The 27,887-nt window shown below is 41.0% G+C and overlaps 1 protein-coding gene across 4 annotated transcripts in view; it reads left to right on the top strand.

Moving 5' to 3' along the window:
• Nucleotides 1–27,887, top strand: part of PTBP2 (polypyrimidine tract binding protein 2) — a 65,113-nt gene that overhangs the window by 1,559 nt on the left and 35,667 nt on the right. For all 4 annotated transcript variants that reach the window (XM_066247563.1, XM_066247562.1, XM_066247561.1 and 1 more), the window contains exon 3: nucleotides 19,844–19,919. In XM_066247563.1, the coding sequence (XP_066103660.1) occupies nucleotides 19,844–19,919 (76 nt within the window). The remainder of the gene's footprint in view (nucleotides 1–19,843; nucleotides 19,920–27,887) is intronic.

Below are 27,887 nucleotides of genomic sequence, written 5' to 3'. Positions count from 1 at the left end.
AGATTTTTATTTATTTTTTTACTCTTGTTCTGTCTTATGCAGACAGAGATACTTTTGCCGATAATAAGCCACATTCGAAGTCACTTAACCCTGACCGCTATAAAGAAACTTGTTTATGCAATTAGCTTCAATTTGAGTCAGAAGTTCAGAGCTGGCCCGTCTTCCTACTAAAGGAAGGGAGGACGGCGGTAGGGAGTGTTTGGGCTGTTTTCCTCGAGATGGAGTGTTTTTTCCAGGAAAACGACTCATTCTTTAAACCTTCGTTCTCCTGCTTGGGCCTTTGGTTTCCTTCCCCCTGCATGTTCTGCGTCCTGATGAAGATCCAGTGTTCTGTTCTCGAGCTTGTCTGCCCTGTCATGGCTGGTCCTTGCCTTGTTGCTGTATTTTCCAAGCCTAGATCAGCAAGTCCTCAAATAACGTCGTTTTTTTAAAAGGCTGATGGAATGCCCTAGGAACCTAACTCGTTTATATCGGTCTGACAAAATTGGTTTCCTTACACATTTTTCTGAAAGTTCCAGAACCCAGTGAATACATTAGGTGAGAACTTAGTACACTCGATAGTTGCTGGATGTTGTGACATTTTCCTCTTTTAAGTGTGAGTCTGTGGTCTCAGTCTCGTGATGCTCACTGCTCACGATAGTTCTTGGAATTTTCCAGTTTCATCCATAACTGGTAGTCCTCAGAGTACGTTTGCAGCTACTTTATGTTTTCTGCCCTCTGCTTTACAGTGAACTAGATACTTAGGCTTTCTGTTCAGTTCATATTATGTAGATTGGGGGCAAAGTGATGAGCTTTTTGGGGGAAGGCATATTTGGCAGTGGTGTTTTCTAAGCTGAGATGGACGAAGATTTGAGATGGGGAAATAGCTCAGGAGCGCAAGATGTGGAGACTGGTTACCACGCAGACATATCCTCTGCAAGTGCGTTTCGTGCAGGAGTGAATGATAGGACCCGAGTGGCCCCCTGTGGTGGGTGAGGGGAGGAAGAACACCTCAGGACCCGGCTGGGGTGTCGAGAGAAGTGAGGCTGGGTGGATGTTGGGGCGAGCTTTGCTGGCTACACCAGTGTGCTGTGGTAGTCGTTTGAGGGGAGGATATTAGAAAGTGGTATAAAAATGATTGCTAGCTTTTTCCCCCCCCCCCGTTATTAACATAAAAGTTTGAATAACTAGTCACGTTGCATAAATGAATTTCTAGGACATTGGTTAAGAACTATTGCTTTGGCATCAGACCCCTGTACAAGTAATTAAACTTCCATAAATTTTTTAAGAAATGAAAGTAATGTGAATGGTTAAAAAGAAATTCAGAATGCACAGTATTTTTCACTGATTCCAGACATATTTCTTAGGTGTAAGTAATTATATTAAAATATTTCCAGTGTTTTTTTCTTTTTCACAAAATTATTAGTTCATATGTTACTAAACAAACATCCGTGTTTGTTTACACATGTGGATTCGTGCCATGTGTGCTGGCCTACATCTTGCCTTTAAAAACATAGCTTTATTGGGATATTTGATGTGAACTATACACTATCCATGTTTTGATATATGTACAGACTATGAAACTGATACTTAAACCAGGATAATGACATACCTCCCCAAGTGTCACTTGGCCCTTTTGAAATCCCTCCAATCTGCTTTCTCTGCTCCAGCAACCACTGGTGTGCGTACTCTCCCTATAGATTAGTTTTCTTTTTCTAGACTTTTAAATAAATGGAACCACACAGTATGTACCTTTTTTTGGTATGCCTTATTCCACTCAGCCCAATTATTTTGGGATTCGCCCTTGCTGTGTATCAATAGTCTACTCCTTTTTGTCGCTTAGCAGTATTCCGTCGTGTATCAATAGTCTACTCCTTTTTGTCGCTTAGCAGTATTCCGTTGTGTATCAATAGTCTACTCCTTTTTGTCGCTTAGCAGTATTCCGTTGTGTATCAATAGTCTACTCCTTTTTGTCGCTTAGCAGTATTCCGTTGTGTATCAATAGTCTACTCCTTTTTGTCGCTTAGCAGTATTCCGTTGTGTGGGCACGAGGCAGGGTTTGTTCATTCCAGTCTTGGTGGTTCCTGCAAGTAAAGCTGCTGTGAACCTTGCCGCCCGAGCCAGTACGTGGGCGTTTGTTCTCCTTTCTCTGGGGAAAGGTCTATGGAACTGCTGGAACAGACAGTAGCACCATATCTAACCTTTTAAGAAACCGAACTATTTTCCAAAGTGGTTGTACCTCTTTACATGGCCACTGGCAGCCGGTATGATTTTCTGTTCATCCACATCCTCTCCAGGGCCTGTTATTGTCAGTCTATTTTGATTACAGGCGTCCTAGTGGATGTGAAGTGATAATCTCTAGATAGCTGTCAATTGGTAGTTGGATCTAGAGCAGTGGTAGTCAGCCCTGTCCCTACTGCCCACTAGTGGGTGCTCCAGCTTTCATGGTGGGCGGTAGCGGAGCAACCAAAGTATAAATAAAAAGATAGATTTAACTATAGCAACTTGTTTTATAAAGATTTATTCTGCCAAACTTAGCGAAAATATGACAAAGTACTTGGTAAGTAATTATTATTATATGCTTTAACTTGCTGTAACTCTGCTTTATAAATTTTATAAAGTAAAGTTACTTCCCTACTTTATAAATCACCATTACTGTGGAACCGGTGGGCGGTTAGAAAATTTTACTACTAACAGAGATACAGAAGTGGGCGGTAGGTATAAAAAGGTTGACTACCCATGGTCTCGACTCTAGAGAGTATCTGATGCTCTCTCTGTTTGTATTTTGTAAGTAGTGGTATCTTTTTCCATTAGAAGACATCCTTGATTTTATATTATTTTATTTATTAACTTTTGTGTGTACATGTGTGGGAGATGGTATTGTCAGGAATATTTTTTGTAATAGCTTTTCCTCACCTTGTTTGTGCATGGCATAGTCTCTTCAACAAACATCTGTTCATCGATGTTCTTCAAGACTATCTACAAAGATGTGCATCTTACAGTTTACTTAAACTTCACATGATAGAACTACAATACTAAAATTTAACAAATTAGCATTGTTGATGGTGGATGAGAATGTTTTTCAGTGGAGATTTTGTCTCAAAATTGGGTGATTTGTAAGTAACAGATTAGGGTTTGGTCTCTGTAATACTGACCAGATAACCTCTAAGTTTCAGTTCTGCAGATTTTGAAATGGGCATAATAGGACCTATTTCAAAGGTAATTTTGAAGATTAGGTAAAATACTCCATAAAAAATTTGGCACAGAATGGCACACAAGCACTTAAATGATGATGGTTGTTACAGTTTTTTACTGTAAATCTGATGTGGAAGGAGCATTTCAATGCCAGCCAAATATGATAAATAAATTTTTTTTCAAAATTTTTATTTTTTTATTTATTCATTTTAGAGAGGAGAGGGAAAGACAGAGAGAGAGAGAGAGAGAGAGAGAGAGAGAGAAAGGAGAGACAGAGAGAGAAGGGGGGAGGAGCTGGAAGCATCAACTCCCATATGTGCCTTGACCAGGCAAGCCCAAGGTTTCGAACCGGCGACCTCAGCATTTCCAGGTCGACGCTTTATCCATTGCGCCACCACAGGTCAGGCTGATAAATAAATTTTTAAGGGAGTCTGGAGTACAGGTTAAAAATAGTTGGTCAGATAGCAGTAAAGAGAGAATTAGTGAACTAAAAAAATAAAGATCACTTAGAATTTAGCACAGAGCAATAAAGAGAAGAAAATAGAAAGGTTAAAAAGATACAGAGGAAAGCAGGATAAATTCTAACGAATAATTGGAGTTCCAGAAAGAGATAAAGATTGCAGAGAAGCAAAATACAAAAAAAGCTAAAGACTGATGATTGTCCAGTATTGGTGAGTTATATGACTTCTTAGATTTCGGAGGCACGGGGAAATCTAGACACGTCACAGGAAAAAAGCAGAACTCCAAAGACACAGAGAAGATCTCTCCTGCAGCCCGAGGAAAAGGCAATTCCCCGACAGTCGAGACCTGGAAAGGCAAAGTGCTTCTCTAGCAACATGGGCCTCCAAACAGATGGTGAAAACAGTACAGGTATCTCTTCAAAGTGTAGAGAGAAACCATCCACCCTTACCGCAGAGTCAGCTCAATTACTGTTGAGGAGAAGAGCAAAATAATGACATTTTCAGAAATCCTCCCATTTCTGCCCTCTCCAGAAAGGGCAGGTGAGGACATCTGTAACAGACCCACTGGAGGAAGAAGGCTAGTGACTCCAGAAAGGAGGTTGAGGTTGGAGAAATGGTGTTCACCAGGAAGCTGGTGAGCCTGAGGGTCAGTTTATTGACCGATTGTACGTGTGAGGAAGTAACAGCAGTGGTTGATTTGGAGTTTAAAGGAATAGAGGTAAAAATACTAAATTTTAGCGCCATCTGAGTGGCAGACTGACTGGAGTCCAAGTGTGGTCTGGAGCCGGGCCGTCTGTCGGGTGGCCAGCCACTGCTCTGTGCTCGCCGGGCCGACAGGTGCCCGGCCTGCATGGGAAGTGCGCAGGGGTTTCTGAAGCGTGGCAGTAAGAAGGTCATTTTCATTTTCATATTCATTACACATGGAAATAATAGTATTTTGAGTTAAATAAGTGTTTGTTTCACCTCTTCTTTCTAACTTTTTTAACTGACGGCTGCAGTAAGTTTTGTAAGATGACGTATGTTGCCCCATTCCCTTGTCTTGGACAGAACCATTCTGGAGGGTAAGAGTTCTCAGTCCAAAGAGATCAGATAAGTTTACGGTTTAAAGTTATAAGGGTGAGCACAGTAAAAATAGACATAGAGTGTTTAACTTCTAAAATATTTGGGGGCAGGATGATTAAAATTAAAGATGGATAATCCAAAAGAAGTCAGCCAAAAAAAATAAAAAAGGAAGAATAGGACACCAAGTGAGCTCAATGTAATGGTGTCAGAGAAACTGGAAGCTTCCTCTGAACCTGTAGAAGTAGAAATGGACTCCGGGTAGGGCCCTGGATCTCTTCTAACCCCAATCACCTCCCGGCAGTCCCCTCTGTAGGGTTTAGGGCTTCCCCATAGGAATTCCGGGGGACAGAAACATTTCAGTGCATAAGGCCCTGCATATACTTCCTCCTCACTTCCCACCCCAAGTGAGCACTATCCTGAATTTGGTGTTTGCTTTTTCAGTGAAAATTTCTGTACTTTTACTACGTGTATTTGTATATTTCCTTATCTTAAGCAATATATAGTTTTTTGTTGTTTTATTATTGAGAGGCAGGGAGGCAGAGGATAGACATGCGCCCCGATTGGGATCCACTGGGCAAGCCCCCTACCGGGCAATGCTTTGCCCATTTGGGGTCCCTGTTAGGCAACTAAGCTATTCTAGCTCCTGAGGCGATGCCATGGAGCCATCTTTAGCTCCAGCGGCAGCCACCAGCGGCCGACTTTCTCGAACCACTTGAGCCATGGCTGCTGCAGAAGGGGAAGAGACAGAGGGAGGGAGGGAGGGAAGAAGGAGGAGGGGGAGGGGGAGGGGTGGAGGGGGAAGGGTGGAGAAACAGATGATTGCTTCTTCTGTGTGCCCTGACTGGGAATCGGACCCAGGACTTCCACAGGCTGTGCCGTTGCTTTACGGCTGTGCCAACCTTCCAGGGCCAAATAGCTTAGTTCTATGTGTTTAAACAATATATGTGTACTATGAGGCTGTGTGTTTTCTATAATTTCCTCTTTTTCAGTTCTTTCTTAACCTAAGTTTATGTTTAGCATAAACTTGCATAATCAATGCAAGTTTAGCATAATCAATGTTAATTCACTGATTTTGCTCGTCATAAAACATAGTTATATGAACATCCTTCTGACAAATACAAGTTGTTTATCTTTTCCTGTTTCAAACTGGCTAAAAGCATTCTTGTGCATATTTCAATATATGTTAAGACTTCGAGTTTCTCTACAAGTAGAATTTGCTGGACTAGAGGTTCGTGTCTACTTTCAAGTTGATTGGATATTGGCATGTTGCTTTCCTAAGGTTGTACTATTTTATACTCCATTAGCAGTGCATGAGGATCCCTGTTTCTATACACCCTCTCTGATAATTGGCATTGTTGAGCTCGTTAATATGTACATGTACGTCTTTTGGTATCTTGTTTTAATTTAAATTCTCTGAGTATCAACGATGTATTTTCTTAATTGGACACTCATGTTTCTTCTCTGCTGAATGCCTTTTCATATGGTCTATATCCAATTTCTTTTTAAGGTAGTTTTTATCTTTTTCGTACTGGTTTCTAGGAGTTTTTACATATTGTGGATACTAAAACTTTGTTAGCTATACATGCTACAGATGATTCCTTCCTGTTTGTGGCATTTGTTTATTTATTTATTAGAGTTCCCTGACTGGGGCTCGAACCAGTGGCCTCAGGGGTGACCTGGTGCTCTGGGACATCACTCAATCCACTGTGCCACTGTCCAGGGCCTGTCTGTGGCTTTTTTACATTGATGACTAGAAGTTGAAAATTTTAACATCACATGTATGTTTTAGTTTTAAGAAATATGTCTTGCCCTGGCCGGTTGGCTCAGCGGTAGAGCGTCGGCCTGGCGTGTGGGGGACCCGGGTTCGATTCCCGGCCAGGGCACATAGGAGAAGCGCCCATTTGCTTCTCTACCCCCGCCCCCCCCCTCCTCTCTGTCTCTCTCTTCCCCTCCCGCAGCCAAGGCTCCATTGGAGCAAAGATGGCCCGGGGCGCTGGGGATGGCTCCTTGGCCTCTGCCCCAGGCGCTAGAGTGGCTCTGGTCGTGGCACAGCGACGCCCCGGAGGGGCAGAGCATCGCCCCATGGTGGGCAGAGCGTCGCCCCTGGTGGGCGTGCCGGGTGGATCCCGGTCGGGCGCATGCGGGAGTTTGTCTGACTGTCTCTCCCCGTTTCCAGCTTCAGAAAAATACAAAAATACACACCAAAAAAAAAAAAAAAGAAATATGTCTTTAACTGAAAATTTATAGTCTTGTGGATTTTATTTTGAACATTTTTAAAATTTTGGTGTTCACACGTAGGGCCTCAGTCTGCTTGGGACTGAAGTTTTCTGTGGTGGATGGTCACGGCTGGCTGTGTGACGTCAGTCCCGAGTCCTTTGTGCTTCCCACGGGTCTGCAGGTGTCCGTTGTCGGGTGTGTCCATACGTGTGGGCCCGTATCTGCGCTCTGTCCTGTGTTCATTGTCTGTCTGTCCCTGTGGAGTGCTGCGCTCTGTCCTGTGTTCATTGTCTGTCTGTCCCTGTGGAGTGCACGGCATCCTCATTTAGTGTAGATCACAGTAAGGCTTAGAATCTTGTCAACTTCACAACCTTGTTCTTTAAACTTGTCTTGGCATTCTCTTTACTGTATACTGAATTTAAGGTCACATGGCTAAGTTCTTTGAAGACTGGGTTTTGATTTATAGTTGCACTTAAATTCTAAGTTAATTGGGGGAGTATTTGCATTATCAGTAAAATAATATGGCAGTGTTTGAGTTCAGTGGCATAAAACTATAACATTTCTTTGAAGAAATTTCCTCTTTCCCCTTGATATTTTCTCTAATTATAAAAAAACATGTTTAATGCAGAGAACAAAATGATTTAGGCAAAAAGGAAAATAAGTCACTACAAATATTGACCAACTTATGACTTATGCAACTTAAGACTATTCGACTTGACAACCACAATTGCTAGCCACGACTGCTCCGCGTCTGGCAGCGCAAGCGTTGCCCAGCTGGGCGTAGGGCCGTGCAGTCCAGCTTCCGGCAGCACTACCATCTCCGTGTGCACCATTTCAACTGTTATCCCAGACTCGGTACAGCAATTTGTGTTTTGTGTCTTGGATATTTTTCTTCAAACCCCTCCCAAGATGTCCACCAAGAGGAAATTGTCTTTGCAAATATTAAACCAGTTGTACTGGGAATGCAGTGTTTTACTTAAACCTGACGAATGTAAAAATAAGAAACAAAATGGTGTAGAGATGATACAAATGGCATAAAATGAACAAAGGAAATTATGATATATAATAATAATGAAAGAAAATTATGATAAAATATGACTTAAAAGATTTTTATAACATCATTTCATAGTATTGTACATCATTGGTCCCCAACCCCTGGGCCGCGGATCGGTACTGGTCCGCAGAGAAAAAATAAATAACTTACATTATTTTCGTTTTATTTATATTTAAGTCTGAACGATGTTTTATTTTTAAAAAATGACCAGATTCCCTCTATTACATCCGTCTAAGACTCACTCTTGATGCTTTTCTCGGCCACATGATACATTTATCCATCCCACCCTAAAGGCCCGTCTGTGAAAATATTTTCTGACATTAAACCTGTCCGTGGCCCAAAAAAGGTTGGGAACCACTGCGTGTACATATAGCCTGCTCAGCTTACGACCAAATCATGTTTTGAGCGGTCTGTCGGGACCAATTGTGGTCGTAAGTCGAGCACCAGCTGTAGTAATTTTATCAGAGCTAATCAGCATTGCATGTGTTTTCCGTCCTTTTCCCTTACACTTCTGTGGGGTGTGAGGGAGGGACACTGCTTTGATAGACAGTTCCGTTCCTTCCAAAGTTGGCTTCACTTAGTTCAGTACTTTCCTGGAAAGTTATGTTTTGCTTAGTTTCAGATTTCTCAGAACTCAGGTAGCATTTTGACTGTTCTCCTTTTTTATTACTGATACTGATCATTTGTATTTTCTTCATTTTCTCTTTCTTTTTCAGAGACATTATTTTAGTTGTCTTTTTAAAGAACCAACTGTATTTTTTGTTTCAATAATTCACTAATTTTTGGTTTTATCTTTTCTGCCCATACTAGATTTATTTTATTATTACTGTTTGTCCACTTTAGATCCTAAACTCATTTCCTTTCTTGTTTAAAAATGCATTACAGAGCCTGACCAGGCAGTGGCACAGTGGATAGAGTGTTGGACTGGGACATAGAGGACCCAGGTTTGAAATCTCGAGATTGCTGGCTTGAGTGCAGGGTTGCTGGTTTGAACGTGGGATCATAAACATGACCCCATGGTCACTGGCTTAAGCCCAAGGTTGCTGGCTTGAGCAAGGGGTCACTCGCTCTGCTGTAGCCCCTCGGTCAAGGAACATCTAATAAAGCAATCAGTGAACAATGAAAGTGCTGCAATGAAGAATTGATGCTTTGCAGCTCTCTTTCTCCCTGTCCTGTCTGTCCCTCTCTCTCTCTCTCTCTCTGACACACACACACACACACACACACACACACAAATGCATTGAAGGTTAAGAAAGACCAGATACCTTTGGCAATAAATATTAACTTCTAGAGTTCTTTCTTTTTTTATTGAGATGTACTTGACATATAACATGTTAATTCCAGGTATACAACCGTGATTTGCTATAAGTATATACAGTATATTAACAAGTTTGGTCAACATTCATCACCACACAAGCTAAAAATTTTTTTCAGAGCTTTTAAGATTTACTATCAACTTTCATATAAACAATGCAGTACTATTAGCTGTAGTTACCGTGCTATACGTTACATCCGCAGAACTTTTATTTTTTAAATGTCTTTCTTGTGTTTACAGTATTTTGTTAATTAAATAGATCTCGTGTCTTGTAACCACAGGTTCGTACCTTTTGATCACCTTCCCGCATTTGTCCCATCCTGCCCTTCCCTCCATACCCTGCTCCCCCTTCTAACTTGCTGGGGTGACACTGGTTAGTAAAATTAGGTTTCAGGTGCACAACTGTACAATCCATTGCCTGTGTGTTGCACGTGTGTTCGCCACCCCAAGTCACTCTCCCTCCATCACTACCCCCACGCCCCAATTCCTCTCCTGCGATCCCCACACTGGGGTCTCTGTCCTCAGGGTGTGTTTTTCTTTTTTTTTTTTTTAAAGATTTTTTTTATTTATTCATTAGAGAGAGAGAGAGAGAAGGGGGAGGAGCAGGAAGCATCAACTCCCATATGTGCCTTGAACAGGCAAGCCCAGGGTTTTGAACTAGCAACCTCAGCGTTTCCAGGTTGATGCTTTATCCACTGTGCCACCACAGGTCAGGCTGGAGTGTGTTTTTCTTTGCTTCATCCCTTTACCTTTGTCCTCCAGCCCCCACCCCCGTGCTCTCTGACAGGTGTCAGTCTGTTGTCTCAGCCTCTGCCACCACGGATCTGTTCTCTGTTGCTCTAAGTTCTCTTTTTCTTTCGTGCTCACATACACGTGAGGTCACGCGGTATTTGTCTCCCTGATTTTCTCTGCTGAGCATAGTGCCCTCGAGGCCCATCCATGTTTTCACAGCAGCAGGATTTCTTTTTATGGCTGGATAATATTTCTGTGTTTGTGTGTGTGTCACATTTTCCTTATCTGCTGGAGGACATTTAGATTGTTTTTGTATCTTGGCTATTGAAAGTAATGCAGTGAACATGGGCGTGCTGAACGATATATTTTTGAGATAGTGACTTCATTGCCTTTGACTAAAGACCCAGAAATGTTATTGTGGGATTATATAATTAATTGTACGTTAATAACTTTGAGCGACCACCACACTGTTTTCCATGTTTGCTGTACCAGTTTACATTTCCACTGGCTGCATAAGGGTGTTTTCTCCATATCCTCATCAGCACTTGCAATTTCTTCTCTTTTTGAAAACAGCCATTCTGACCAGTGCGAAGCGATGCCTTGTTGTGGTTTTGATTGGCATGTCCCCGAGGATGGGTGATGTTGATCATCTCCGTGTGCCTGTGGGCCGTCTCTGCATGTTGTCTTTGTAAAAATCTCGGCTCAGTTCTCGGTCCTTTTCTGATTGGATTTTTTTCTGAATTGTGTATTTTGTATGTTTTGGGTAGTAACTTTTTATTAGGTATAATTTGCAAATCTTTTATCTCATTCCTGAGGTTGTCTTTTCATCTTGGTGCTTTCCTTTGCTGTGCAGAAGCTTTTTAGTATGATGTGTAGTCCTCCTTATTTATGTTTGCTTTTGGTGTTGAATCTAGAAAATCATTGCTAAGTCAAGTGCCAAGGAACTTACCACCCATGTTTTTTTCTAGGAGTTTTATGGATTTGGGCCTTAAATTTAAGTCTTTAATCTATTTTGAATTGATTTTTGTGTATGGTGGAAAATAGTGGTCAAGTTTCCTATTTTTGCATGTGGCTGACCAGTTTTCCCAGCACCATTTATTGAATAAACTTTTCTTTGTATATTCTCGCCTCCTTTGTGGTAGATTAATTGACCACATATAGGTGGGTTTATTTCTGGACTCTATTCTCTTCCATAGACCTATGTATCTGTTTTTATGCCAGTATCATACTGTTTTGATTACTGTAGCTTTGTAATGTAATCAGAAATCGGGATGTATGGTGCCTCTAGCTTTGTTCTTTCTCAAGATTGCTTTGGCTCTTTGGAGTCCTCTGTGGTTCAATACAAGTTTTAAGATTGCTCTATTTCTGCGAAAAATACCATTGGAATTCTGATAGGTATTTCACTGAATCTGTAGATTTCTTTGGGTAGTACGGGTGTTTAAACAATATTAATGCTTTCAATCTGTGAGCATGGAATATTGTTACATTTATTTGTCTCTTTTTCAAATTTATCAGTTTTTTTTATTTTTAAAACTTGATTATTAAACTTTCAAGATCTATGAAAGTGTGTGAATGGAGTAATACAGTTGACCCTTGAATAATGGGTTTGGACTGTGCCAGTCCACTTATATGTGGGGTTTTTCAGTCGGTCCCTGTACTGTTTCTGACCGTGATTGAGTGCTGACGCAGAGAGAGCCGACTGTGTGTGCTGATCTGTGTCGACCGTCTGCAGATAGTGCTGTTCTTGGAGAGTTTGGAACCAGTCTCCTGTGCACACCAGCGGACAGCGCATACGTTCGGGGAGTGGAAAGTTATACGTGGATTTTTGGCTGCATGGGGGTTAGTGCCCTTGACTGCCCCCTGATTGTTCAGGGGTTAGCTGTACACTTTTTCCTCCTTTCTAATGAGAATATTAAAGGAAATTTTAGTGATCATTTCAAACCAATCTCAGCCAGCGCAGTGCTAAAGTTCTTAATTTTGCCAACCTGGTTTTTAGTATCATCTGTTTCTCTAATTATTAATGAGGTGCTACATCTTTTTTTCCTCTTCCAACTTACATATTTTTGGCCAATAGTGTTTCTTTTCTGAAATTCTATGAAATTGTCTACGGCCATACCACCCTGAACGCGCCCGATCTCGTCTGAAATTCTATGAAATTACCTATTTGTATTTTTGCTTAATAAAGTTTGAGTTAAACTTCCTTTGTATTTTTATGTAATACGGTTGCTGATATATCTTCTAGTTTGTAGCTTGCCTTATCACTTTTTTATGTTGTGTTTAATGAAGAAGATTAATTTTTTTTGTGGGAAGTTTTCACCTGGCCGTAGGTTTTCTCCGCCATCCTAGTTGTTTGTACAGTGTTCCCATTCTTTATCACCCGTTGTAGTTTCCCCTCGTTACTCTGAATGTCTTTCATGGTAACTGTTGGACGTCAGTGCCTAATCATAGCCTTTAAGTTTTCATCTGTGGCAATAAAGTTTTTTTTCATAGAGGTTTCTTTGCTACATTTATCAGTATTTTTTATGGTTAATTTTCTTGTGTTACAATTTAAAAAGTCCTTACATATTTAGGTCATAAATAGAGAAATTCAGGTTTCTCTTTTTGCACTTGTCTGTAACCCATGAGAAAGGTATGTTTTGCTTGTGTATTATAGTAGGTGAACATCTAGTTTTACTACTTTTCTTTGCTCTTACAGAGATAAAGTTCGGGGCCATTTTTCACTTTGCAGGCATGTATGTGTATTTAAGGGGAGGAGCTAACTAAGCCACTTGAACGCAGCACAGAACCTGGCGGCGTAGCAGACCCGGAGCTGGTGGCTCACGGGCGCACAGCGCTGCCCGGACCGCAGGGCCACTGCGCATGGGGCTGCTGGCCGGGCTGGGTCCTGCGTCCTGCTGCTGCACGGCTTCTAAACTTTTGCTCTTGCTGCTGTAATCTGAGGAGATACAGCTGTGTTTTGTCATCTTGTTTACAAAAAAATGAACTTTGGGTTTTATTGGTGCTCTTCAATGTGTCACTCTGTTTTCACTGGTGGTATGAGTGCGTGCCTTCGCAGCCAGTTAGTGGGCAGGGGGCGCTCTGTCTGCCGTCACCTCCTGTCACCTCCTGTCATCTGGGCAGCCCCGCAGGGTCCGCTCCTTCCTGTCTCTGAGGACCCAGCTGTCTGCAGGAGCCTGAGGCTTGCAGCCACGGGTCTCTCCGCCGCGGTCCTCTCCTCCGAGCAGAAGTCTCTGGGCAGCTCTGTGGTCAGTCTGGCCTGCCTGGCCACAGTGCCTCCCCCGTGAGTGCGCAGGCTCAGGGTGAGCAGGAGAGTTAGTACCTGGAGAAGGAAAGGAAGACATTTCTGTCACGGAGTGAATGCCAAGTGTCATTTAAATTGTTCTTTTGTACTTATCCTTTCTTTAAAAAACACATTTCTGTCTCTCTGATTGACATACACATTGTGTCTTCCTACATTAGCATTTCCTAGTTGTTTTTTTGAGATGCTGGTTTCTAGTGAAATGGTCGATGTTATTACACAGGAGGAAGAGTTTATGTGACCAGACTTAATCAGAGACATCGATACCCATCTATCATTTAACTTTTTTAATTGAATCTAAGATCAATTGACATTTATCTTAGATGAATAAAAAATACACACATAGTAAAGATTGTCATTCAAGTGTATGTGCCACTAACGTAATTTGTTACAGCAGCTAGTGCTGCAGAATAGCCCTCAGTCACTGTCCCACTCCATTGTGTCCTCTGACTTGATATCTTTTGCAAGTTAGGCAACAATGTTGAGATATTTTGAATAAAATTGTTCAATCAGTATGGAAATGTTAACGTTATCAGTACTATAGAATCACTTCTGGACATACTAGTGGTAAGTTTTTTACTCAACAGAAAGGCAAACATAATTGCTTTTTATAAAAAATAGTATAATACATTTATAAAATAATATTTAGTAATTTTGTGAAAGTGTCTTAGATTGTAAACAATTTGGTATTCTGACTCAGTTATGAAGGCTGTGACACTTGGTGAGCAGCAGGTATGAAATCATTTAAGGGAGGAAAGAAAGACCACAGGTACAAAATTAACAAAATGGATCAAACCTTGCTGTCCCTAAAGATGGTGTTAAAGGAAGGATGAGGACAGTGCCACCACACATCAGAGTGATGGGCGTTCTTCATGTTGCAGTAGACCTGAAATTCCCCACCTTCCATCTCTAGAATTACTTGTGAATTCACTAGGGTGGAAGGATTTTGACTTAGAAGTAAGCAAACATCTGAAGAATAAACTGATAATACATGTTTTAAAAGAGGGCAAATAATGCTTTTGAGAGCTAGAGGAGTCAAAATGTTTATTGAGAACTAAGGCAGTTAATAGTAATCATCATTCATTCACTTTTTTATTCAGTAGTTGTGCATGGACCCCATACTTGGTTGGCACTTGGGGATATTACAGTGAATGCTATCGATGTGAGCCAGGCACTTTGCTGGTAATCATAGCCTGTGCACAGTCAGACCTCACTATATTGCATTTTGCTTTACTGTGCCTCGCAGATAATTGCGCCTTTTACAAATTGAAGTTTTGTGGCAGCCCTGTGCGGAGCAAGTCGTTCAGCACCCTTTACCTAGCAGCATCTGCTTGCTTGGTGTCTCTTGCAAACTTTCTCATTATATTTGTTATGGTGATCTGTGAACAGGGAGTTTTGATGTTATTGTTGTAATGGTTTTGGAGGAGCACAAACCACACCCATGTAAGGTGATGAACTTAATTGATAAATGTTGTGTGTTCTGACTGTCCCACCAAGCAGCTGTTCCTCCATCTCGCTCCCTGTCTGTGTCCCTGACACAGAATATTATTGAAGTTAGGCCACTTAACCTTACAGCGAGTGCCTCTTAAGTGTTCAGGTGAAAGGAAGATTGGATTGATGTGACAGGCTTCATTGTCTTATTTTAAGAAATTGCTGCAGTCACCCCAGCCTTCAGTGGCCAGCAGTAAGACTATAGGTGCTGAAGGAAGGCTCCAATGATGGTTAGCATTTTTAGCAATATCTTAAAATTAAGGTCTGTACATTGTATTTTTAGATACAATGCTGTTGTATACTTAATAGATTGCAATATAGTATAACTATAACTTTTATTTGCATTGGGAAACAAAAAAATGTGTGTGACTCATTGCTGTACTCCTTCCTTTATTGTGGTGGTCTAGAACAGAACCCACATGTCTCTAAGGGGGGCTTGTTTTATCACCTTGAATCCCAAGGACTGTGATGCAGATGCCAGCCCTGTGGTCCAGGTGAGGAAGTTAAGGCTTAGAATAGTTAAATAACTTACACAGTGGGGAGAAACTGAACTGCAGAGCCCTCTTAATCTACATACCTAATGCTCTACTTGTCATGAAAACAAAGAAAACTAGGTTAATCCATCCCATCAACAAACTAAAAGTGAAAAAAAAACCCACATGATTATATCATTAGAAGGATAAAAAGTGTTTGACAGCATCCAACACCCATTTATGATAATAGAGGGGGATTTCCTCAACTTGATAAAAAATATTTTAAAAGAACTATAGCTAAGTTCGTACTTAATGTTGAGAAATCCAATGCTTTGTCACTAAGCTTAAATATTGATACATGACAAGGATGTTCACTCTCATGACTTCTTGTCAGCATCCTCCTGGAAGTCCTTGCCGATGCAGTAAGGCAAGAAAGGGAGATAATGAGTGTGCATATTGAGAAGGAAGATGTTCAACTGCCATTTACAGATGACTGGAAAGAGACTAGAAAATCGAAATTAGTGACAGAAATACCTCCTGGAGCTAATAAATGATACTGCAAGGTAGAGGATACAAAGTTACTCTCCTGCATATCAACAATGAACAAACTTAATTTGAAATAAAAAACAAAATACCATTTACATTACACCTGAAATATGTAGGGATAAATCTAACAAAATATATAAAAGATACACATGGGGAAGCTACAAAACTGATAAATGAAACTAAAGATCAAATAAATGGGTAGATGCTCCATGTTCATGGATTGGAAGACTCAGTATTGTCAAGATGTCAGTTCTTCCCAGCTTGATCCATAGATTCAGTGTACTCCCAATCAGGATTCTAACTATTTATGGCTGTCAGTAAAGCAGTTCTAAAGTTTACGTGGAGACAAAAGACCCAGAAGAGCCAACACAGTCTTGAAGGAGAACCAAGTCGGAGGACTGGTGTTGCCCCACTAACTATGAAGCTGTAGTAATCGAGTCGGGAGAGAGTATAGCTGAAGAGTCCAATGGGACAGGGCAGAGAGAGCCCAGATAGAGCCCTGGTAGACCAGTCAGCTTAGTTTGTACACTGGAGCAAAGACGGGCTCTTCAACAAATGGTCCTGGGACAGTTGGACCTCCACATGCAAACAGATGAGTCTAGAACAGTGGTCAGCAAACTCCGGCTCGCGGGCCCCTTGAGTGTGGCTCTTCCACAACATTCCGCGTGCGGGCGCTGCCTCGATAAGGAATGTACCTGCCTATATAGTTTAAGTTTAAAAAATTTGGCTCTCAAAAGAAATTTCAATCGTTGTACTGTTGATATTTGGTTCTATTGACTAATGAATGAGTTTGCTGACCACTGGTCTAGACATATTCACCTGTCACAAAGATTTACTCAAAATATATCATAGACCTAAATGTAAAATGCAAAATTAGAAAACTTTTAGAAGACAACATAGGAGAATTCCACACCAGCTGGTGGCACAGTGGATAGAGTGTTGACTTGGGACACTGAGGGCCCAGGTTCGAGACCCCAAGGTCACTGGCTTGAGTGCGGGCTCACCAGCTTGATCGTGGGATCATAGATGTGACCACATGGTCACTGGCTAAAACCCAAAGGTCCCTGACTTGAGCAAGGGGTCATGGGCTCAGTTGGAGCCCCCAGTCAAGGCACATGTGAGAAAGCAATTAATGAACAACTAAGGTGCCACAACTAAGAGTTAATGCCTCTCATCTCCCTTCCTGTCTGTCTGTCTCTCCCTCTCTTCCCCTCTCCTTCCCCCCTTCTCGTGCACAAACAGACAGGAGAAAGTCTAGATGACCTTGGGTGTGGTGAAGCTTTTTTATTTTCAACACCAAAGACACAGTCCATGAAAGAAATAATTGAGAAGTTGGATTTCAATACAATCAAAAGTTCTGCTCTGTGAAAGACAATAGAACGAAAATAAGACAAGCTGGACTGGGAGATATCCAAAATATACAAAGATCTCTTAAAAGTCAACAATAAGAAAGCAGCCCGTTTTAAAAATGAACCAAAGACCTTAACAGACACCTCACGAAAGAAGATGTACTGATGGCAAATAGTCATATGTAAGGATGTTCCTCCTTATATGTCAGCAGGGAAGTGCCAGTTAAAACGATGGTGCCACTGCACAGCCCGTCAGGAGAGCCAGGATTGGGAGCACGGTCAGCCCTAGGTGCCCACGAGGGTGGGGCCAGCAGACGCCCCCATGCGTTTCCTGGGGAACTAACAGTTCCGCAGTTCTCACAGAACCGCACAGATCTTCACCTTGTCCAACAGTCACGCCCCTTGGTATTGACCCAAAGGAGCTGAAACCTTAGATGCACAAGAAGTCTGCACATGGATGTTGATGGAGACTTTATTCATAATTGCCAAAAAATTTGTAGAGAATCAAGATTTCCTTTAGTGAGTGAATGGATAAATAAACGGGTGTATACAGACAATGGAATATTTTTCAGCATTAGAACAAAATGAGCTATCAAGCTATGAAAGGGCGTGGGGAAACCTTAGTGCCTGTAACTAAATGAAAAGCCAATTTGAGAAGGTACGTAGCGTATGATTCCAGCTACAGTGTCTATATAGGACGTCTGGAAAAGGCAGAACTGTGGAGACGGAAAGGCCGTGGTTGCCGGGTGGGGGTGTATAAGCAGAGGTCAGAGATTTTTAGGGGAGTGGAAAACTTGATCTGTTATAATCGTGGGCATATCGTATGTTTGTCCAAAACCAGTCGGTGCACATTAAGAGGGAACCCTTAGGTGGATCATGGACTTTGGGTGATTATGGTCTGGCCATGTAGTAGTTCATCTTCATGATAAATACACTTCTCTAGTAGAGTATTGATAATGTGGAAGGCTTTGCATGTGTGGGTGTTCAGGTTTTATGGAAACTCTGTTCCTTTGTATTTTATTGTAAACCTAAAACTTTCTTCTCTAAGAAAAGAACACTAGTGAACAGTTTTGTTGTTAATACATAGTGTATGTCAGAGATCCCTAAAGTTGAGCGTCATCAGAAGCAACTGGAAGGAAGGCTTGCTGAAACTCTGGTCTGACCTCAGCTTTCATTTTATCTGTCTGGAGTAGAGCTGAGACCATGGCTTGCTTCCAGGTCTGTTGCTTGTCTAGGGGCCACACATTGAGAATCACCAGGTGTTCATCACATCCATTGTGTAAAATTTGGCCATGCTGAATCTTCCATACCTGATGAGAAATTAAGCATGTTGCATATATGGTGTTAGTAGGGCTTGCTATAATAATTAATTTCTCTTGTGCTTGTATTTAAATATTTCTCTAAGCATTTGAGGAGTTAGAAGCTTGTAAAACAGTTAGGGACATGACTATTTGTTAACTATCTTAATATTTGTTATGATACAATTTATGAGTTTGAACACAAAATAGCATAAAGTCTGTGGTTAATTTGTATTGTTTTGGACGTTCTGAAATGCTTTGATAAAATATCTCATACATTAAAATTTTTTTTTGATGGTTGCATGCAGCTTCTTTGTACTTGTGGTGGTTTAAATCAGTTTGTATTGTAGTGATTTAAAATAATTAATATCCATGTATGTAAATACATACCTACTTAGAATAGACAAAACAGTTGATTTAGCTATTTTAATACTAGTCTACTTACATATTTTTTGTAAATACATATTAGAATAGCAAAAACAACATTGGCTTGTTTGAATAAATGCATTTCTGAAAACATATGAATTTATTATCATTTCTCTAAAGCAGTAGTCCCCAACCTTTTTTGAATCACGGACCGGTTTAATATCAGAAAATATTTTCACTGACCAGCCTTTAGGGTGGGATGAGTAAATGTATCACATGACCGAGACAAGCGTCAAGAGTGAGTCTTAGACGGATGTAACAGAGAGAATCTGATCATTTTTTTAAAAATAAAACATTCAGACTTAAATATAATAAAACGGAAATAGTGTAAGTTATTTATTCTTTCTCTGCGGACCGGTACCAAATGGCCCACGGACCAGTACCGGTCCACGGCCCGGCGGTTGGGGACCACTGCTCTAAAGGACTTAAGGCATGGTTCAGTCTGTATATATAGGCAGAAAGAAATTTTTCATTCCGTAGTTTTTGCTTTTAGTGTTCTAGCCACTGAAGTATATACCCCATCGTTTTAATGATGATGATGAAGATGAGTAAGTAGTCCAGCTCACCAGTATGAAGTTCTGATTTTCTAAAGACTGTGTTGTCTGGGTGAATTAAGTGCTGTGGGTTCAGAGGATTCAGACCGTTTGTAGAGGTCGGGCTGTAGTGGTGCTGGGTGTTGTATGAAGACCTGGCGCAGTTCTGAAAAGCTCTTGATTGTGGAACCTCGTCTTTTCCTGCTTGTCGTCTTTGGACTGTCGGCTCTGTGGGGAGAGGGCGCCAGGTCCGTATTTGAGTCAAGTCTTTATTTTAGGGATTAAAATTTTTCACTATTCCCAGTAGTGTGACACCTGACGCTTTGTTAGTGTTTGAAAAGTTATAGATAAGTGAAGACTTTCAGATGAATATTTTTAAATTTAAAGCTGTCTTCTGTTGGTTTTGTTTTGTAGAGAGGATCTGACGAACTACTCTCAGGTAGTGTCCTCAGTAGTCCAAACTCGAACATGAGCAGCATGGTGGTGACAGGTAAGTCTTCCCTCTCTAACAATCTGCCATTATTTGCTGTAAATTCATAGAGCAGGAGGTTAAAACTAGCCTTTATTGGAATAGCCTTTATTTTTAAATACTTTCTGTTGACCCATTTTAGAGGAATTATACTATTATAGGTATATGTGTGTATGTGTATACTGTATGTGTGATGCAACATCTGTGATATATACACACTATATGTCTGATTGCTTTTTTAAATCAGAAAGTGTCTTTTTTTTCTTTCATGTTACAGGTTCTCTCTCACCTTTTTTTATATTTTTTAGCTTTTGTGTTGTATACTATAAATGACTTAATTTTCTAGTTCACAACTCATAAAGCCTACACTTTAAATAAACCCAAAATGTCATCTGCATAGTTGTCTTTGTTCTGCTTTCAACCTTTTTTACTTTCTTATAACATTTTAATTCTTTGAATTGATTTTTTACTGTTATCTAGTTGGAAATTTAAGATGTGATTTTTTAAATTCCATAGTTAGGAGATTAAATTATGTATTTCTGAAACAAATTGTTTGTTATGTCTATAAATAAACATGATGGATTTTGAGACCTTAGTTTTATGACTGACAGACCAAAATTTTAATCTGGTGATGATGGTGATGGATTTAGTCTGCTGTAGAACCCTGCAGTTTTACATTTTTACTGAGGACCCGAGGTTCCTTTTTTCTGAACTCGGTCCTGAGTTGCTGTGGGAGGAGTGGAGTGTGTTGGGGGCCAGAGGGACCAGGCGGCTTCCCCAGGCAGCCACCGCCTGTGTGCGCAGACGCGCCTCTGTCCTGGGCTTCGCAGGTGCTCACCTGTTACACATGAGGGGAAGGCCCTCCACCACCTAAACCTGATGAGTCATCTGGGTGCACTCCTGGCTCATTGTGAGACTCGCGCTACGGGGGGTCCTGGAGCTGGACCCACGTTATCTCTGAGGTTGGCCTGTGCCTATACCTCAGTGCACACACATTTCTGACAGTTCAGTTAGTAAAAATTATATGGAATAATTTACTGAATATGATCAGTGGTGTGAAACTGATTTTGTAAACACACGGAAACATTTTTTTATTCACATAGTATGAATTTTCAAGTGTACGTATAGATAGGCCATAAATAAGGACATGAGTAGCTCTCAATAAATTTTAAATGACTGAAAGTTTATATAGTACCTGATTTTAGAGAATTTTAATACAAATTAAAAACAGTGAGAAATCTAGGAAATAAATATTTAGAAATTGAACAACACATGAATCAAAGAAGATACAAAGTCACATTTCTGACCAAATGAAAATGAAAATATGTTAAAATTTTGTTTGCAACCCAATGAATGAAAATGAAAATATATTAAAACTTGTTTGCAACCCAAGAAGTGCATAAGAGAAAAGGCTGGTCTAAACCTATAATAGGTACCTATCTACCTGTATTAGAAAGTACCCACATTAGTAAAAAGAAAGGTTTAAAACTCACCAAGGAAAGAAAGTATGTAAATTACCAATATTGGGAGTAGAGATATCACTAGAGGTCATACACAGTGTATAAGGAAATATATAATCTGTGGTAATGCCAATGCCAAACAAATTAGATGAAACAGACAAGTTCTCTTATAAATCTAATTTACCAGAACTGACACAATGTGTCATTCCATAACAGATATAGATTAGTTCTGTATCTATTATAAAAATTGAATTTTTAATAAACCCACAGAGACAGGTGGTTTCACTGTTGAATTTTATGAAACTTTGGGAAATGATCACCATTTTCAATATACTTTTAGAAAATAGGGGAAGGGATATGTCCTAATTAACTTTATGAAGCCACTGTAATAATACCTAACAGATAGGAAATGAAGATTTAATTCTAATGTTTTATTAACATAAATGCAGACATCCTTAACAAATGTAAGCAAGTCTCAGCAGTAGAGCATCGGCCTGGTGTGCGGGGGACCCGGGTTTGATTCCCGGCCAGGGCACATAGGAGAAGCGCCCATTTGCTTCTCCACCCCCCCCTTCCTCTCTGTTTCTCTCTTCCCCTCCCACAGCCAAGGCTCCATTGGAGCAAAGATGGCCCGGGCGCTGGGGATGGCTCCTTGGCCTCTGCCCCAGGCGCTAGAGTGGCTCTGGTCACGGCAGAGCGACACCCCGGAGGGGCAGAGCATCGCCCCCTGGTGGGCAGAGCGTCGCCCCTGGTGGGCGTGCTGGGTGGATCCCAGTCGGGCGCATACGGGAGTCTGTCTGACTGTCTCTCCCTGTTTCCAGCTTCAGGAAAAAAAAAAAAAATGTAAGCAAGTCATATATAACATTTTATGAGATAGCACACAGTGATTGACGGAAGCTTAGCCCCAGGACTGTAGGGTAGCAATCTAAAATGAGCTGTTGGTCACAATCAAAGAATAAAGGGAGGAGAACTTCTGTCGGCGGAAGCAGATAAACTTTGACAAGAATACAGACTCATTGATGACGAAGATCTCAGTAAGCTAATGAGATACACAAGGTTGATACAGTCTACCTACAGCCTACAACAAATTCTATTCTTTTTTTACATTTTAAAAAGATAGTTTTTTGTTGTTGTTTTGTTTGTTTGTTTTTGTTTTGTTTTGTTTTGTTTTTTTCATTTTTCTGAAGCTGGAAACGGGGAGAGACAGTCAGACTCCCGCATGCACCCAACCGGGATCCACCCGGCACGCCCACCAGGGGGCGACGCTCTGCCCACCAGGGGGCGATGCTCTGCCCATCCTGGGTGTCGCCATGTTGCGACCAGAGCCACTCTAGCGCCTCGGGCAGAGGCCACAGAGCCATCCCCAGTGCCCGGGCCATCATCTTTGCTCCAATGGAGCCTTGGCTACGGGAGGGGAAGAGAGAGACAGAGAGGAAAGCGCGGCGGAGGGGTGGAGAAGCAAATGGGCGCTTCTCCTGTGTGCCCTGGCCGGGAATCGAACCCGGGTCCTCCGCACGCTAGGCCGACGCTCTACTGCTGAGCCAACCGGCCAGGGCTTAAAAAGATATTTTGTTGATTTTCTTGGAGAGAGGAATGTCAGTCTGTTCCTGTATGTACTCTAATGGGGGGGTTGAACTGGCAGCATCTCAGCTTTAGGATGATGTTCTAACCAACCGAACCATCTTGCGAAGGCAACAAATTCTATTTTTAATGGTGAAATACCGAATTTTTTAATCTGAGGAATGGAGAAAGGGTATCCGTTTTCAACTTTTTTTTTTTTAGTTTTTTGCTTTTATATTAAGGCCAGTAAAATAAAGAAAAAGCATGAAGATTGTAAAGGAAGAAGTAAACTGTCTTTATGGTCAGTGTGATTCTTAAAGTAGGAACCCCAAAGGGACTAATAAGTGAATTTAGAATAGCTACAGGACACAAGTTCAGTATACAAAAACAAAATTTTTCTTGATATTAGCAAATTATTAGAAAATGGAAAATTTAAAAATCTATAGAAACATCAGAATATCAAGGAATAAATTTTAACAAAATATGAGCATGATGTCTGCACCAATAATTACAAGACATGGCCAAGACCAGCTAAAGACCTAGGAGACAGACACACATGATCGTGAACAGGCGGCTCAAAGTGCTACGGTGGTCATTTTTCTTTAAGTTGGCATGGGGTTGTATCTACAAAGCAGGCAAGTCAAACGGCTTTTACATTGAAATTGAGTTGGTTCTAAAATTTATGTGGAAATAAAAAAGAATCTAGAATAACTAAAAACAGTTTGAAAAATAACGTGCCTTGGTCATGAAATGGGACAGAAGTCTTGTCAACAAGTGGTGTCAGAACAGTTGAATACACATATGAAAAAATAGAAAAACCCAAACCTTCATGTTGTACAAAAAATGATATGAATTATATACCTAAATCTAAAATCTAAATATATAAAGCTATTAAAAAAATCACATATTCTCAACCTTGGGGTTAATGAAAATTTCTTTAGAGAAGACACAAAAAACCCACTAACTGTTTATTAACTAGAGCTCACTTTTCATCAAAAGACACAGTTAAGGCACCGACTGGGGAAACACGTGACGCGCCAGCATGTGTCTGGCGGGGGTCTTGTACTCAAGAGTAAGCCCTCTCCCGTGTCAGTGAGCACAAGCAGCCTGGTTTATAAAAGTAGACGGCAGAAGGCGTGTCAGGTGGCCTGTGTGCACATGGAAAGGTGTACTCGTCATCAGAAGAACACAGGTTATATAACCACTGTAAGATACTGTTTCAAACCAACTAGAATCTAGGCTAAAATTAAACAGTGGTAACGCCAGATGTTGGTGAGGATGTGGAGCAACTGGAACTATTCTCCATTGCTGGCGAGGGTGTAAAGTAACTTAGAACAGAGTGTGGCAGGTTCCTATAGTGAAGATAAACTTACTCTCTGACTCAGAGCTTTCACATCTAGGTCTTTGTCCATATGTGTGCATTGCATGACTTGTACACGTGTATGTGTAAACACCTTGATTTGTAATGGCCCCATACTTGAAACAACCCCAATATCTGCCACCAAGAAGCTGGATCTGTCCATTGTGGCATGGTCACACAGTGGACCACTGCTCATTGATAACAGAAGGCTGACTGTCACTCCATGCAGCTACACAAGTGAACATGAATAACCATGATAGGAAGCACAGGAGGCCAGACAGGAGAGTGCCTGTGGTGTGGTTTCATTCGATAGAGTTCAAGAGCAGATAATCAGTTGTTAGTGTGGAGAACTAAACAGTGGTTGGGGATTGACAGGAAGGATGTGCAAGGGATCTTCTGTGGTGATGGATGTGTTCTGTATCAGTGAACAAAGTTGTAAAATAAATCCAAAATTTGATTGAAACAGTAGGCTGCCTCTGGGAACCATAAGCTATTCACTGTTGATCTTCCTGGAATATAAAATAGTGAAAGTGAGTCCTTGTGGCCAGTGTTCCAGGTCAAGGATTTGATTTGTTCTGCTGAGGAGCTTGGACTTTACCAGATTTACATTTTAGAAAAGATTTTTGTTCCATCTGTATTTTGTACGGTAGTGGCAGTGGTTTACTACTGTACTTAGGGAGGATAGTAATCTACAATAATCTGGAGATCATAGAGATCCTGCATTTTAGAGTTTCAATATGGAGGAAATGGTGTACTATATTAAGAAATCAGGCGGTGGCTCAGTGGATAGTGTGTCATACTGGTACACAAAGGACCCAGGTTTGAAACTCTTAAGGTCACTGGCTTGAGCAAGGAGTCACTCGCTCTGCTATAGCCCCCAGTCAAGGCAGATATGATAAAGTAATCAATGAATAACTAAGGAGCTGCAATGAAGAATTGATGCTTCTCATCTCTCTTCCTTCCTGTCTTTCCCTTTCTGTCCCTCTCTCTGTCTCTCTCTGTCTCTGTCACAAAAAGAAATCAGAACATCTGTGATGTGGAAGTGGACTAATTTGTAATTTGGGAGAAGTATTAAGAGTTTAGTTAGAATCTTTATGCTGATGGATAATATTGTCCCATTATAACAAAGGGAATAAGTGGAAAAGGAGATTTGTTTTTGTTGAAAAGAAGGAATAGTCTATTACTGTATTACTTTTTGAAAGTATGCTTAGAAATGATACTTAGTGTACTTTAAAGAATGAATCCAGTGTCTTTGTAGCGATGGAGTAAAATTCCTTCAAGTCTTATTTTAACATAAGAAATTTACATGCATTGAACTTACTTTACCTTTATGCACAGAGGAAACATTGAGTTTTAAGATTTTTTTTCTGACATACAAAGATGACAGTCTAACAGGCCTTAATTCAAATGCTGTTGCTTATAAGAGCATAAAAAGCCTTTAAAAGTCAGTGATTATGCTTGCCTGGAAAAAATATGCCATTGTTATTCAGGAATCTTAAAACAGGACTTTTACAGACATTCTCACAGGAGTGCTTGTATGGTTAGTGCACACAGAACAGGGTTTCATTTTTGTATCAGTTTTATCCAGAATGCTGATTCTCATGACTTCACTCTAGAGTTCTGTTACCAGCAGCATCTATCTCAACAGCCTGTTCCTGTCCAGAAGTTTTTGCCTACTAATCTTTTTATGTCAAAGGAAAAAAAAATTTAGAAGTGAGAAAAGTTAATGTTACTAGAAACTTTGTCTTGGGTAAATATCTGATAACTCAGATGCAGAAGAAAAGTAGCATCTTGTCTCTATTTCTCAAAAAACAAAACAACAAAAAAAGGGTTATTTATCTTTGCCAAAAATATCTTTCTTTCTCTGTACTCCTCCATTTTACCTCTCACCACCCATTGTTTAGTACTGCATTCCACTAAGAGGGTTAGGCATCCGTGTGCCTTTGGGGACCATATTCTAAACATCATTTGAAAAGGGAAAGTTGTCCCCCCCCCCCCCATATGTACAGTGCCAGTAGTATATTGACTGTGACTTTTTTGGTCCTTTCCCAGAAGGAAAAGGACAGATAAATAGGGAAAACTTAAATGTGCTATTTTGAGAGCCCTGATACCATCACCTGAACTCCTGGGGCTCTGGGTTGGGTTGTGAAGTATTTGTTCTCATTATTCAAACAACTGAATGAAAAGAACACAGGCTGGCAGGACCCTGCACTCGAATGGCTCTGCCAGGAAGCATGAGAAAAAGGTGCTTTTGTATGCCCATTATGTTTTACCATGTAGATAGTTTTTTGACCCCCTGCTTAATTTACATTTTCAGTTAACAGACCCATTGATGTTTCTGTTAGATAAAATGCCACAGAACATTCAGCTCCTCCTTTCCTATCGGTTTGGGCCGCTGCACGCATAAATCTTTCTTAGCTGGGAAAGGGTGCGGGGAGCGTCCTATAGTTTCTTGTGTTTCTGGGGGAGGAGCGGAGCCAGCAAGGTTTGGTGGCAATCTATTCAGAAGCCAGAGTACTGTCTTCTAGCTCTACAAAGCCCGCCAAAGGGTAGTTTTTAATGCACTGACTACTTGTTCACGTATATAAAGCTGAGTGAAACTCTTCGAATAAAATATGGCTTAAGTATTATTTGACAAGTAACTTATCAAGTGAGCTCACATGTTCTCTTAGAGCTGGATTCTCTGATCACCCAGGGAAGTCACTGCTGCACCACCGTCGTCTTCTAGTCCTCTCCACGCACTTGTCACCGCGTCACCCGGTTCCTTCTTCATCGCACTTGTCCCTGTAAGACACGTGGGTCACGTGCCAGCTGCCTGACCTCTCATGAGTCTGAAGGGGCCACAGGTTCTCAGGGGTCTCTCTCACTGCTCTTCCCCAGAGCCTGGAGCAATGTCCCCACGTTCTTCACGCTCGGCACTGTTTAAACTGTCGACGTGGGCGTGGGTTATGGACACTTAACAGCTCAAGATGATCTGAGGGTTTTATAATTTGTTCGGTGTGTTATATATAATGTTGTTTAAAGATAATGTTGAACATTATAGAAAGTATAAACTACCTACAACAAGGTGTGTGTGTGTGTGTGTATCAGGTCTACCGGAAAGTTCTCTCCGTTTCTATCACTAGTTTCGACACGTAAGCACATGTTTATTTGGCACATGTGTGCCTCTCTATTTTTATCACTTAATGTATACATACTGACGTAGCAAATAAACTAAAAGTTGATTCACGTTAGCCTTATGTGTGAAGCGATAGTGTACCCATGGCTCCTGATAAAGTTCATTTACGCCACTGTATTGTATATGAATTTCAACAAGAAAGAAATGCTACAGAAGCATGTAGAAATTTATTGAAAGTGTTTGGTGAAGGTACAGTTTCTGACAGGACATGCAGAAGGTGGTTCGAAAAATTCGAAACAGGTGATTTCGACCTTTCTGATAAGCCACGTTCTGGGCAACCATCTTTGATCGATGACGATGTTGTTAAGACCATGTTGGAGCAAGATTCTTTTCTGACAACATCGGAGGTCACAGAAAGGCTAAATTCAGCTCAGCAAACCATTTCGGACCATATTCGGAAGATAGGATTAGTGTGGAAATATTCAAGATGG

This window comes from Saccopteryx bilineata, chromosome 11, assembly GCF_036850765.1.
Source record: "Saccopteryx bilineata isolate mSacBil1 chromosome 11, mSacBil1_pri_phased_curated, whole genome shotgun sequence".
Lineage (NCBI taxonomy): Eukaryota > Metazoa > Chordata > Mammalia > Chiroptera > Emballonuridae > Saccopteryx > Saccopteryx bilineata.
The sequence above is the reverse complement of the archived record's forward strand: the minus strand, read 5'-3'. Positions and strand labels throughout refer to the sequence as shown.